This window comes from Lissotriton vulgaris, chromosome 1_1 (assembly GCF_964263255.1).
Source record: "Lissotriton vulgaris chromosome 1_1, aLisVul1.2, whole genome shotgun sequence".
Classification (NCBI taxonomy): domain Eukaryota; kingdom Metazoa; phylum Chordata; class Amphibia; order Caudata; family Salamandridae; genus Lissotriton; species Lissotriton vulgaris.
The window spans coordinates 739,923,729-739,938,422 of record NC_141685.1 but is presented as its reverse complement, the minus strand read 5'-3'; the positions used below and the strand labels follow the sequence as shown (position 1 = coordinate 739,938,422).

Sequence of the window (14,694 nt, the reverse complement as noted above, 5' to 3'; positions counted from 1 at the left end):
AAATAAAATGTATAAAGCGCAACAATTACCCGGGGGGATCTAGGCTCTAAGCAAATGAATATCCTAAAACTCAGCATGAATCTGAGCCCAGATTGAGGTACTTTTTATACCACTTTCTAGTCCTGCAAATGCATACAAGGTCAAAGAAACGGATATAACTTTGACACGGCTGCAGAAACATATTACCATTTACATACAAGTGACTACTTCCCCTAGTGATGTGCAATATTGCCCATCAAGGTAGATGAATGTTCTCTGACATGTCACATAGATGCATTAGATCACTGCTACCCAAAAGTGAAAGAATTGACCATTTCGGCATTGCGGCTAACTATTTTGCTCTCAAAAGGTACACCCTTGAAACTGGAACGGAACGACCTAAAGACATGAGGACAGTGCACATTTTGGCAACAATTGGCTGGAGAAGTAATTCAAGACAGATGCATCAGAATTCCTTCGTGGGAGACACACATCATGACCGGTATGTTCACAGTGCGCCTCCGAAGAATTAACAAAAAGAGCCTTTTCACTGTGTAAAGACTGTCCGGTTAATAAGAAGTCAAGGCAGACAACTCTCAAGCAGTGCCTGTTTAATAGTCTCCACCATTACTGTCACAGATTCACTGGGAAATCATATACAACATGGTGGCATCCCACACTGCTAATAAAGACTGACACACGTTGTGGACATTAATCTTTCATTTGAAGAACAGCCAACTGCTCCCACAAACATGCTGGCATGAGGTTAATTCATATGTGCCTTGGCAGGAGCGGCTCTAGGCTCATGGCGGCCCTGGGCAGGGAGTGTAGGTACGGGGCCCTGGAAGAGGGGGTCCGGGCGGGGCAGTGCCCCCCGGTGCACAGATGGGGGGGATCCGGGTGTTAGGAAGTGGAACAGAGCCGGAGGCCGCCAAATCCCTGCCAGGGGCCGACACGCAAATATGTATCAATCCTCAGAGGATTATTATATTAAGGATATATATTGGCGTGGAGGCCCCTGGGGTTTGGTGGCCCTGTGCAGGTGCACAGCTTGCACATGCCTAAGGCCGCCCCTGGCCTTGGGACCATCGTTCAGGGTCTATATTGAAAACTTATAAAGACATTGGTTAAGAAAAGTGAATCATATAGAAGCGCCCCACTACGGAAAGGTACCTTCATCTAGGACGATAAGACTATGAAAATTGGTGTCAGTAGACCGAGTTCACATAAACATGACTTGGTCAGAAGTCCACCTGAAGGCTTAACTCAAATGATAGGTTGCTAAACCTCACAGACATTTGTTGGCAGTTGATGCCTCCTTCGGAGTTTGATCAGAAAGTAGTTTGATTTTGGGATGGATGCCAGAGCCACCATCTCCCCAGGGTTGTAGATGGCAGTGATGTCAGATCGGCAGTGACTGGTTACCTTGAGATACACTATTCTAGGAAAGGTTAAATGATCCATGGAAAAAGGCACTATATTATACTGATGAGTCAGCATGCCTGCTGACTTCAAATGGACAGACAAGCTTAAGACTATTGTGTGAAAATGTGGGAGCCATTCTTCTAACTAGGCCCAGGCTGAACACAGTGGGTGGTAACATCATGCATTTATGCAGCCCATGCACCTTTTTACTGGAGGAAGTCCAGATCAAAGTGTCATGTGATTGGTTACTCTGGATTAAAAAAAAAGACTTTAGGTCCCCACTGCATCCTAGGTTGCAGACATGGCTGAGAACTGAGCTTTGTAACACGACAGTAGGGGAAGGACTTGGACCTTGAGACAGGCTTGGAAATAAGAAGCTCCTGATTGGTATTAAATGTAAGATAGGAGGGTACCTGAACTTAGACTAACCAGTGACAGGATGGGATGTCATTCTGTGCTAGTTTCATTTATTAGACCTTGGTTAGGCCTTTAACTCCTTAGCTGCACCAGGAAATCAATATATTTAAAAATCAACACGCACTCTCACTCTTCGTCTTTTCCCTTGTTATATGCTCCAGGATTACCAAAGGTCAGTACTGACCTGTTGCTAGCCTGATTGGGGTGGTACAATGGATCTGATCATTTCTTGAAGCACTAGGGATTCGTGGAATCCCTGACCCGAGCTATATATGAGTTATATCTTAAAGCAGAGTACACATCTGTGATCTGCTCTGCCCATGAGGTAACACAAGGCAGTAATCCCTTTCCAAAAGCAGTGTAGAAAACGCATATCATTTCAAAGGTGCCACACTTCTGTAATCCTGGCTAAAAGAGTGGCACCTTCGTGTGGCAGGATAAAATCATTCACAGGCTCATGTCAGTTTGTGAACTCTCCTTCACAAAGCCGTTTTGGTTTGTGATCTAATCTAAAGGTGTGGTTGTATCCTAGTAATCTCTGCAACCGCAGACAAAAACTAGCAGATCAACTCCCACCCTTTCAGTAGATTGGGTTTATGATCACGTTCAAGGGGTGTTAAATGGCAGTCATCTGCTTCCTACAATAAGATGGTTAAATTCTGATCACTGTGAAAAACCTCATCACGATTGCTTGCTCCCACTTCTGTGCGTCTTTACTGCACACAGAATGACCATAAGTCACAAAAAAGGCAAACGAGTGGGAAAGGATCAGAAAATATTTCAGCACAAGCATCATTTGCCTATCTTGTGGGAGATGCACATGTTGGGTGACATGGCTTCAAAAGCAATTAATTTCATCATAAACAAAATGGCCAGAAAGTGTGGAGGCAGCACAAGAAAGCATCAACTCACTTTTGTTTCACTTACAGGAAAACGAATGATCACTTTAGATCTAACTAAAACCAAAACATTGTGTCCTTGTCAACTGAAGTCTATCAACGCCCATGTCTAGAAAACCTATACTTCAGGAGTGCAGTTTTTCTCAAATGGTTTTGCGGGTTCACTCACTTCTATGTGAGTGATGACTCTTACCCGGTCAGTTGTTCTCTAAAGAGTGAGTTTACAGGAAAGAAGTATCCACAGTCATCAAGTTCAGAAAAGCGTAGATGGGAGTCAAGCTTATTATGCAGTTACAGTCCCTGGTGGTCAAGCAACTCAAGAGGTTGCTCATAATGCAGGTAGCAGGGACAGTACGAAGACCAGGTATTAGAATTCATTTTGTGCATACGCATTGAGTAGATTCCCTTGTAATCTCTTGTGCACAATGATGAAAGGCGGTTGGTGAGGATGTGGACCACTGTCCATTAGGGAGCCTAAAGTAGCTGCGGGCTCGCTCTACCCTAAACGTAAGCAGTGAGGAGCCAGAAAGTCACACATGAGGTAATTAAATATTCTAAAAATAAAATGACTACAAGATGGCTACTGATGTAAAACTGTTAAGGACAGCAGAAGTAGAACAACTGAAGGTGAATGAAGGGAGGAGTGTCTGATGGGTGCTCATATCACAATGCTCTCTGCAGCGTTCTTTTAGAACCGATGTGAGAAGGCATCCCTCATGAGAACAACTTGACTTATAACCAGAACACAATAAACCTGCTTGCAAGAGCTCTCCCTCCCAGTGCCAATGACCTACTAAGCAGGGTGCACCCGTTAACTCGCCCAGGGCACCTGTTCAGAGTACCAAAAGTCACTACTCAAACCAGTTATTCACTTGCAAACAATAGATGCCATCCTACACCCCTACAATATAACTTGCAGACCAATAATCAATGACAGATGACTTTCTTACAGGAAGAGTCAACGTCACAATCTATAATCAGTATGGGATGACATCAAGTAACCCTTATGAAACACCACTACCAAAGTCTATTAGGTTAAAACCAACAAGAGTTGTCACAGAGCACAGAGGATAACCCTCGCAGCTCAAATGAATGGACAAGCAGGGTAAAGTAATGGAGTAAACCCATGCAGTAGGTCACTGCTCACCCGTACGTTGCCGCATCAGTCTGCAAGACCTATTTTAGGTTCAGCCAGTGGCACCAGGCAGCTGAATGCTACCGTCATGCCATGCTGCTGATTGAAAAAGAAATAGGAGAATCCACAAAAAGGAGTTAATAAGGCGGTCTCCCACAGTGGACTGCCTTCCTGGTGCAGGCTGACACCCCTGCCAAAAATCACCCCATGTCTGATTTGCCTTTGCGCTTTTATTCCTCGGGCAGAAAGAAATCCTAAACTTCAGTCTCTTCTGTCAGCTTAAATCACACTAGGGACAACCAGGGCTGTGAGGCATCCCCAAGTGCCCCTATTACTAGACAAGTTGCAATGGGAAAACAAAACAGTGGAGGGGAACGGGGTGGCTCCCAGCACCACCCCAGTGGTTGACCGTTTGGCACTGCAAATTGAGACTGCTTTTCCTCATTCATAGTGGTCAATCATGTCAATTCTGACACAAAATGGCAATTCACACATCATTGTTACAGAGGACTGGTGGTGGGAAAGCATTGCCCTCCTCCTTTCTTTTCTTATGATGAAAGAGGACATACATGTAGTACACATCCATATGGAACACCTGTACCCTTCAACCACCATCAGTACTGGGTAAATGATGCAAACAGAGAGACAAAAAAAGAAGACTCAACAAAAACATGTGAAAAGAACTTTGGCTTTACAAAAAGAACAAACATAGAAGAGGGGGCTGTCTGCCCACCCCCTGGAGAAGATGTTCTGCTCCTCCTCGCCAGGATGGAAAGGAGAGGCCCACATGATGAGATATCATGCTACTGTCCCCCTATGATCACTCCCACTTACCAGAGACAGTTTGCGCTCCAGGAGGGAAAAGCTCAGTACTATCTTTCACATGAAGCCTTTGTGCGATTCAGTACAGAAAATAAGAAAAACACAAATATACATGAACAGCGATAATTCTTAAGAAACCCAGAATGAGAAGCCACTTCTGGGGAAGATACGTCTCTGTGGCAGACGTTCCTGCATAAAGTGCGCTCTCCCAGCATAAGGGCTTCCGGAGCCCTGGCTCAGGGTCCCAACCACACAAAACTTTTATCAACAACAAAAAAAGTAGTAGAAACGAGTCCGGTTTTTCAACGGAGCTGGGAGTGGAGCAGGTCCCTCTCGCCACTCTGCCCCTACGGGGCATTCGTCCCTGTCCCTCATGAGCAATCGCAGATCGCTGACTTCCAGACGCTTGCGTTATTTTGTTTCATTGGTTTTTGTTTCTTTCCAAGTGTTTTTTTTTAACGGTTCTCTGATTGACAAAAAAATGTTTAGCACGTTTTTAAAAATAGGAAACAAAACAACCCAACAAAATCCTAAAAATCGGGTGTTGACAACGACACAGTGAGCACTGTTTGGAGTCCATAGGATCCGGAGTGGAAGCTCAGCCGAGTTAGGCTTGTGACTTATCTCCTTGCTGTCGGCTCGGATGGTGCGTTAAATCGGTGAGGGTGTGGGGGTGTACGGAGGGCCATTTGCGATGCGTAGGGCCCAGAACAGGACTGCACCTCAAGTGCATGCCTCATCATCCGTGTCGTCGATTAGCACCTTGGTGTCTCGCGCCTTACCCCTGGCAGAGAGAAGGAAAAAGAGGACAAGTCAGATATAAATAAGAGTGTTAATGAACGTCTTAGGGTGCTGGAAGGGTGGATGACGGAAGCACATTAAACAGTATTATAAGGTCTGCAAAGGTGAGGCAGTCCAATTCAGAATAATAAACTGAATGGAACTGAAACATTGCTCTCTTTGAAATATCTACATTATTGAATCTTGCACAGCTTCATGAAAAGCAATGTATAGAACAAATATCAGATGGAGACCCAAATATAGAATATAAGGTAAGAGCCTCCCATTAGAGCTGCAATGATGAAATGTTTAATAATTGGTACGGGGCTTGAAGGCCTAGATCTACAGTTTCGTGCCATATTCATCTTGAGATTGTCTCACCATTGGCCCCATGATCAAGATTCAGATCCTGCATTGATCTACACTGGTATGCTTTTTAATGCTTGGAAGGATACTCCCTCCAAGATCAATGTTGAAGTGTCTTGAAAAATTACTACTCATAATTGTTCTATTCTTAGTTGAAAAAGGCTCTTTTCTGTTCAAAAATGCCATGTCTTCTCCCACTTTTGTCGTATGATACATATGCATACAGAATGTGATGGGAGAATCACTGCAAGGCGCGCATTTTCACATGAAACTGGTGGGTTTCTTCAAAAGTTTATGCAAGAAATGCAAACCAAACTTACTTAAATGCTTAATTGCGAATTTATTTCATTCCAATAGGGGGATAATTCATCAAATTTATTCTTGAAATGTGTCCAACATAAATCAATCTTCGCATTACTTGATGCTTGGCATCAAGTAATGCGAAGATTGATTTATGTTGGACACATTTCAAGAATAAATTTGATGAATTATCCCCCTATTGGAATGAAATAAATTCGCAATTAAGCATTTAAGTAAGTTTGGTTTGCATTTCTTGCATAAACTTTTGAAGAAACCCACCAGTTTCATGTGAAAATGCGCGCCTTGCAGTGATTCTCCCATCACATTCTGTATGCATGATTTAAGGCACTACCTGGCATAGTGCGACAAGGAAACGCGCCCTAACCAATTGAATTGGAATAATTTAGTGAGTGCACGGAGATATTACAACCTAGTATGATACATATGCAACATTTGCTTTAGTTAATAGAGAGCAACCCTCCCTCCCCCTTTACCGGGCAAGAAGCTATTACACTGTAGAAATATCAAATGCAGGACAATTTCAAAGGAGGGAAAAGGTTTCTTACCTGTAAAAGTTAAAGTAGTAGTTTTGTAGATTAAGGTCATGCTAAATTCAGATGCTGTTCATTATTTCCCATCTTGTGTGGAGTTCAGAAAAGCACAGAAGAAAATTCAAAATTTTGCTTGTGTTCTTGAGAGTTCTTTATTCAATTCAGTTGATAAAAGCTATACACAGGATCTACAGCCAACGCGTTTCGTCCTCAGGGGACTTCTTCAGGGCAAGATAGAAACTAGCGATGATATCCCTGGTTCTTCTCCCGTTGTTAAAGGATGCGTGAATATATCCGTGTAGTTATATTATGGAACACATGGCATCACGTTCTTCAGACACCTGTCCGTTTAGGGTTCTGTTCCAACAGATCACTTATTGTTGATAGGTGGTAGATGTCTATTCAAATTCGACTACAACCGAATCACACCCGTAATATGAGGTGTTTCAATATTGTATGTTCTAGCCACATGCAAAAGTGAGGATAATTATCCAATAGCAGTGGAACCAGAGTAGAAGGGTAATGGCCGGTATTTGACGGAGGGGGACGCGTCGGCTGTAGATCCTGTGTATAGCTTTTATCAACTGAATTGAATAAAGAACTCTCAAGAACACAAGAAAAATTTTGATGTGATCATTACTGTTTACCCTATTAGAGATAACAGTTTTTCAAAAAACGTTTAAGTGGTGCACCTTGACCTTTTTTCAAAAAATGATTTTTGGCCTTTGACCAAAGGGGGAGTACATATGACTTGGGATGAAGTCAACTTAAAGCACACAATGCAAGCACCATCTTTAGCTTCTATTTTATGCCATAGTGCTTGAAAGCATTGCAGTGAAAAGGTCCTTAGCCGAAGGACAAAGCAGTATCATAAGTCACGCAGTGTTTACGAGTAGATGATGCTTGCTACCGCCAATGCTGAACCTCCAATACCCAAATTTAAAAACTCTCTCCTGAATAAGTGGTACAGCACCTAGTGAAGAAGCTCTGCTCCACAAAAAACACAGACCTGTCCCACAATTAGGAATTTCTGCTCACAAAAAGGTATGGGTTAGAAGTAGGATTCAGCACCATGAACAAAGAGACATTAAAATCCCAATCAGGGAAGCAGGCACCTCACAGACTAAAACAGATGAGAGGTCAATCATAGTGTATTTTTAAATAAGCATAAGACAATGAGAGGCACTTGACTGAAGATACTCTGCAAGCCACTTCAAATTAATCATAGCTCTTGCGAAAATCTACCTTGATATCGGATTTCAAAAGGAAAGAAGGAAGACAACAATAATGGAAGGTAGGAACGAGGTGGGGGGTTTCCTCGATATCAAGAAACAAGGAGCAAACCTCTAGCCCCTTACTTAAGTATTGTGCTGGGAGTGCCACTTTCCTGGCAGTCATCAAAAATTTATTCTGCATCTGTTTGGGGCAGGTGGACATACTTGTAAGATGGTTTATTGGGAACCTGACTTCCAATTACACCTTCTAAATAATTGTGAGCGAAGAAAAGCTTGAGAATTCCAATATGGATCGTTTCAATTGCAAGATATACAGAGGTGACTTAAGGACAATCTCTCTGATGCACTGAAAGATACAGCCAAGCCCTTGTGGGGTCCAATATAGCCTAAATATGCTCTAGAATCAGAAGGATGTCAGGAAGGACTTTGGTAGGTAAATTAAATAAGTATGTCTCTTGGTCAACTCTTCCATTTCCAACCCACCAAAAAAACCTCTAATGGAGTCTCTCTCATAGAATAGCAAATACATTGAGATGCTCATTCAGGCCTCCTAAGTGATGTTGTGAAAAAAGAGAAAAACGTCAAAACAATAAAACGCCTGAGCAGTTCCTTCCTGAAAAGTAATTGGGCACTTACTGCTAGTAGCAGTAAAAGAAACAATAGGACCAGTGGAACAAGTTATATATAATCAAAAGTACCATCTACTACACTTTTTATGGACATTGAAGCAACCAGGGAGTTCTGTGACCAAGGCCGAGTCCTTCAACAAATTCATGGAACGTACAGCAGAGGGTGAATTCCACTAACTATAGTAACTGGTCCTTTTATCCTTCATTGGAAGGCTTAAAGTTTTGGCCAATTTATCCTTTGTGGGAGTATTTTGCTGCAGATACGAATAATAAACATGGAATCTGTGGTGTGAAATTAAACACAATATGCAAAGAGCAATTTGTTGTTAAGCCGCTTACAAAAAACTGTGGTAGTTCAGAATGTGTAGTAATTGGCAGAGACAATCTTGTTTTTGAGTAATGAACCATAGCAGTGAAAAAATAAACCGTCTACCATAAATCCTTACTTTCAATGGCTGCTCATGTTTAAGTATGCATGGTAGTAATGGTACTAGTCACATACGTAATAGGCACACTTGTGGTAGTGTTTAAAAATGCTAAAGTAAGGTTAGAAAATATCCATGTCCCATCTTTCTACGGACTAAAATTCATTACAGTTACGTGATTACTTAAACAGAAGTAGAAGAAATGGGAATGAATGAGAAAGCCCTAGAGATGGTAAGATGCTTTTTTATACGAAAAGGCCTTATCAAGTTTGTTGGTAGATGAATTTGGACACTGACTCATATCCTCCAGAAGCTGAAAGTTGTTACACGTTACCACTCTGCTCGTAGCACTGAACACCATAGGTGTCTGGAGAGTGGGTGGCAAGACGAAAAACCCGCCGGCATCTGCCATGGTTTTTAGAACAGGTTAATTTTAATGCTGTCCAAATAAGTAAAGTGACTAAAAGCGTGTTGATATGCAAGCTTCAAAGTATCACAGAGCTGTACTAAAGGCACAGCTTAAGAGTGCCACGGGGTAGGTGGAAGAATACCATAAGATTCATAATAGGATTGCTAGGGTTTTTAACACATTTTGGCTTGGAAAATAAATTGACTAGCTTAAATAAAAACAAGAATCAGTTTATTCAAAGGGATAGATATTCATACCAATGATCAAGCTGTCTTAGTTTAAAGCAGTTTTTGCATGATCACAACAGATATTCCAAACTCCAACAGCCCTCCTGCAAGCTAAAATCTAAGCTTAAAGTCATTCGGAGCTCGGTGGTGGATCTCGGTACATATATGTAGATAACATGCAGCTCCGCCTGAGACTATTATCAAGGGCTAACGCGCTCCAATTAAGGGACTGTGTCTCTGCCATGGAAGAAGGTTTGACCCTTTATTTAACCCTTTCGATGCTGATGACGAGCTCAGCTCGTCATCACCCACGGGTGTCATGTGCTGATGACGAGCTGAGCTCGTCACGCAAACAGCAAAATGGTAAATCCCAGCACAGGAGGGGGAAAACGCCTAGCAGCCAAGAGGTTAAATTGAATATAAGGAATATACTACTTACCAGTATGCATCTGTTCTTGGCATGTAGGGCTGCTGACATTCATATCTGTGCATAGATCGCCGCCTAGTGTTGGGTCTGGATGATTGCACATTGTTGTCCTGGAAGAGTCTTCGAAGTATCACGAGATAGGTGGCTCCTCCCCTGGACTACAGTGCGCATGGGCATCCTCTCCATCCTCAGATTGTTTTTCGCCATTGTGGCAGGGATGGAGTATGATACAGTAAATGATGTCCATGCTATGGAATAATTCTGAGTGCTACAGCTGCGACAGGCACCGGGGAGGAGGGAGGGCGATATGAATGTCAGCAGCCCTACATGCCAAGAACAGATGCATACTGGTAAGTAGCATATTCCGTTCGAGGCATGTGGGCTGCTGAATTCATATCTGTGCATAGAATGTATAGCAGTCTCCCCTTTAGCGGTGGTTGCCCGTGCCAGCTGCAGCAGTCTGAAAAAGAGTCTTGAGTACAGCCTGTCCTACAGCTGCTTGGAGTGTACATCTACGCAGTAGTGTTTGGTAAATCTATGTATGGTAGTCCATGTGGCTGCTCTACATATGTCTTCTAGAGGAATGTTTCCTAGGAAAGCCATGGATGCCCCTAACTTGCGTGTTGAATGCGCTCTTGGGGGAACTGTTAATGTGCGTTTAGCTTTCTGATAACAAATTTGTATGCACTTAACAATCCATCTGGCTATACCTGATTTGGAAATGGGGTTGCCTTTGTGCTGTGGTGAAAAGGCAACAAACAGTTGCTTAGTTTTCCTGAAAAGTTTTGTCCTGTCTATATAGTACAGGAGAGCTTTTTTAACGTCTAGGGTATGTAGAGCCCTTTCAGCCACTGAATCTGGATTTGGGAAGAACACTGGCAGTTCTATAGCTTGATTGATGTGAAACTGGGATACCACCTTTGGCATAAATGTAGGGTTTGTACGTAGCACTACCCTATTTGCATGGATTTGTATGAATGGCTCCTGAATAGTTAGGGCTTGCAACTCACTAACTCTTCTAAGTGATGTAATTGCCACTAAAAAAGCCACTTTCCACGTTAGGAATTGTATCTCACACAAATGTAGAGGTTCGAAGGGTGGTCCCATCAGTCTGGTTAGAACCACGTTCAGGTTCCAGACAGGTGAAGGTGGGTGTCTTGGAGGGATCACCCGCTTGAGTCCCTCCATAAAAGCTTTAATAGCAGGTACCCTGAAGAGTGAAAGGTGTTGCCTGTTCTGAAGATAAGCTGCCTCCGCAGCTAAATGTATACGTATGGAACTGTAGGCTAGATTGCATCTGTGTAAATGTAACAGGTAACAGATGATGTTTTGAGTAGATGCATCTAGCGGATTTATGCCATTTTTGGTACAATAGATGACAAATCGTTTCCACTTCGCCGCATAGCATGCTCTGGTGGTAGGTCTTCTTGCCTCTTTGATAATATTCATACAGTCAGGAGGCAAGTTCAGGTAACCAAACTCTATGACTTCAGGAGCCAGATCGCAAGGTGCAACTGTTGCGGATCTGGGTGCTGAATGTCTCCACGGCTCTGCGTTAAAAGACTGGGTGTTAATCGCAGCCTTTGATGAGGCACCACGGAAAGTTCTAGGAACGTGGTGTACCACGGTTGCCTCGCCACATTGGAGCAACTAGGATGAGTGTCATGGAGTGTTGTCGCAGTTTGCGTGCCACTAGTGGTATGAGCGGGGCTGGGGGAAAAGCGTACGCAAACCTGCCTGACCAGTTCATCCATATCGCATTGCCCTGAGACTGCGGATGTGGAAACCTGGCGGTGAAGCTTTGGCATTTTGCGTTTTCCCTTGTGGCGAACAGGTCTATCTCTGGGTGACCCCACTGCTGGAAGTACGGTTGTAGCACTGAGGGACTCGTGCATCTGGTGGCTGAGTCTGCTGAGCAGATCCGCCATCTGGTTGTCCCTGCCTGGGAGGTGTTCCGCCATGAGGAATATGTTCCTCTGAATGGCCCACTTCCACATGCTTTGCGCTAGATGTGACAACTGTGGAGAGTGTGTGCCTCCCTGCTTCTGTATGTAGTACATGGCAGTCATGTTGTCCGTCTGGATCAACACGACTTTGTTGCACAAATGTACCTTGAATGCCTTCATCACCATAAAGATTGCCATCAGTTCCAGAAGGTTGATGTGCATCTTCTTTTGCTGTGTCGTCCATAGTCCCTGCACTGTGTAATGGAGAACATGCGCTCCCCATCCCAGGGGGGATGCGTCCGTCGTAAGCACTATCTGTGGTACAAGCTCTTGGAACGGTCGTCCCCTGCAAAGGTTTCGTGGGTTCCACCAATGCAGAGAGTTGTATGCACGACCGGTCACCAACACTAGGTCTTTTAATTGTCCTTGAGCCTGGTTCCACTGCCGTGCTAAGCACTCCTGAAGCGGACGCATGTGTAGTCTCGCGTGAGGGACTATGAAGATGCAGGAGACCATCATGCCTATCAACTGCATAAACACCCATGCTGGTAGCGAGTGTTGGGGTCTGAATCTCTGAATCAGCAATTGAATGCTGTTGATTCGTGCTGAGTTTGGCTGTGCCTTTGCTGCCAGAGTGTCTATTGTCGCCCCCAGGTACTGTTGTGCGTGGGCGGGTCGGAGATGAGACTTTGTGTAGTTTAATGAGAATCCGAGGCTGTGTAGGAGGTGAATAGGGCGGGACATGTGGCTGGCACATTGCTGGGCCGACTTTGCTTGGATAAGCCAGTCGTCCAGATAGGGGTAGACGTGAATATGGTTTTCCGTAGGTGCGCAGTTACTTTCGCTAGGCACTTGGTAAACACCCTGTGGGCTGTTGTCACCCTGAAAGGCAGGACCTTGAACTGGTAGTATAGATTCTGTATGGTAAACCTGAGATACTTCCTGTATGCTGGATGTATCGGTATGTGGAATTATGCGTCCTTTAGGTCTAGTGTTGCGAGGAAATCTCCCTGCCTGAGCAATGGTAGAACCTGCTGTAAAGTGAGCATGTGAAAATGTTCTGACAAGATGCATTGGTTTAGGGGCCTGAGGTCCAGTATTGGCCTGAGAGACCCGTCCTTTTTGGGGATTAAGAAGTACAGCGAGTACACCCCTGTGCCCTGTTGCTTTATAGGGACGAGTTCTATGGCCCCTTTTTGCAGCATGCTGATGACCTCTTGCTGCAATAAGTGTATGTGCTCTGCGGACATAGGACGGTGTCTTGGGGGTAAGTTGGGTGGAGTGGAGGTTAGCTCTAGACAATAGCCGTACTGAATAAGTTGTCTCACCGCCCTGTCTGTGGTAATGCTGTCCCAGACTGGCAGGAAATGTTGTAATCTTCCCCCGACCGGTGTTATATGGTCCGGGGGCAGTGACAAGGCGTCACGGTTTGGTATTGGCGGATGATCTGGTGTTGTTATTCCCTCGTCCTCTGCCTTTGCTGCTATTGCCATGGTATCCACCTCTATTGTTCTTATTATAGGTGGTCTGGGTGCTCCCTTTATTGTATGGAGTCTGCTGGGATGCCTGGCCTCACGTAGCTCCTCTGTTACCGGAGCGACGAAAGGAGCCTCCTCTGAATTGTTGGGACTGCAAGGCACCCATAGACTTGGCTGTCTGTGTCTTTATTTTTTTCTAATATTGTATCCACATCAGGACCACATAAAAAATCAGGGTTAACAGGCTGATTTAATAATGTGGTTTGAATCTCAGGTTTGAACCCAGAGATGCGCAACCAAGCATGTCTCCTCAGCATGACACTTGTGTTGATGGCCCTGGCTGCGGTGTCTGCTGCGTCTAGCGCACACTTAATGGATGCGTTGGATACGAGTTTCCCCTCTTGTATCAGTGTTTCCGCTCCCTCCTTGTAGACATCAGGCAAATGTTGTAGCAGTTGCTCTAGTGTGTCATAATGCGCCCTATCGTATCTGGCTAATAGGGCCTGTGTATTAGAAATTCTCCAGATATTAGCTGCTTGAGCAGCCACCCTTTTACCAGAAGCTTCTAACACTTTAGATTCCTTGTCTGGAGGAGGAGCATCACCAGTAGTTTGTGAGTTGGCACGCTTACGAGCATTTGATACCACCAAAGAGTCTAATGGCAGCGGACCCTTAATATATGTAGATTCCACAGGCGCCGGTCTGTATTTTCTTTCAATCCTGGGGTTAACAACCCTTGCTCTTATGGTCTCTTTGAAAATGTCTCCTGCGTGTTTAAGGACACCTTTTAACATTGGCAAAGTCTTGACTGATTTCTCTGAAGTGGAGAGAATGTCAAATAGGAAGTCCTCCTCAACTGGGTCAGCATGCATTTCTACATCATTATTTTGTGCTGCCCTTTCAATTAAAGCGTTAAACGCAGCTGTATCTTCTGTTGGCGAAGTTTTAATAGGGTAAGAAGGAGTGTCAGGAATAGTATGTGACTTCCCCTGGTCAACAGGGTCTGTCCAGGCTCGAGTCTGGTCATCCTGATCCGTGTCCGCAGGGTAATTGTATTGTTCATCATCGTCATACCCCATATCCTCATTAGTGGGTGTGGGTGAGAATGCAGAAGTGTCCTGGCCATGGTACCTCATAGTCTCAAAAAGGACAGGCGATGTTGAAGAATCCCTTTTCTTTTTGAGTGGAATTTTGTATGATTCCAGAGGATTTTCCGACCTGATCTTCCGTTGATAAATGGTAAG

The 14,694-nt window shown here is 44.2% G+C and overlaps 1 protein-coding gene across 1 annotated transcript in view; it reads right to left on the bottom strand.

Moving 5' to 3' along the window:
- Window positions 1-573: 573 nt before the first annotated feature.
- The window catches only part of XPR1 (xenotropic and polytropic retrovirus receptor 1), a 588,907-nt gene continuing 574,786 nt past the window's right edge, over window positions 574-14,694 (bottom strand). Inside the window, exon 15 of the mRNA XM_086955457.1 lies at window positions 574-5,461. Coding sequence (XP_086811583.1) covers window positions 5,401-5,461 — 61 coding nt within the window. The 3' untranslated portion in view covers window positions 574-5,400. The remainder of the gene's footprint in view (window positions 5,462-14,694) is intronic.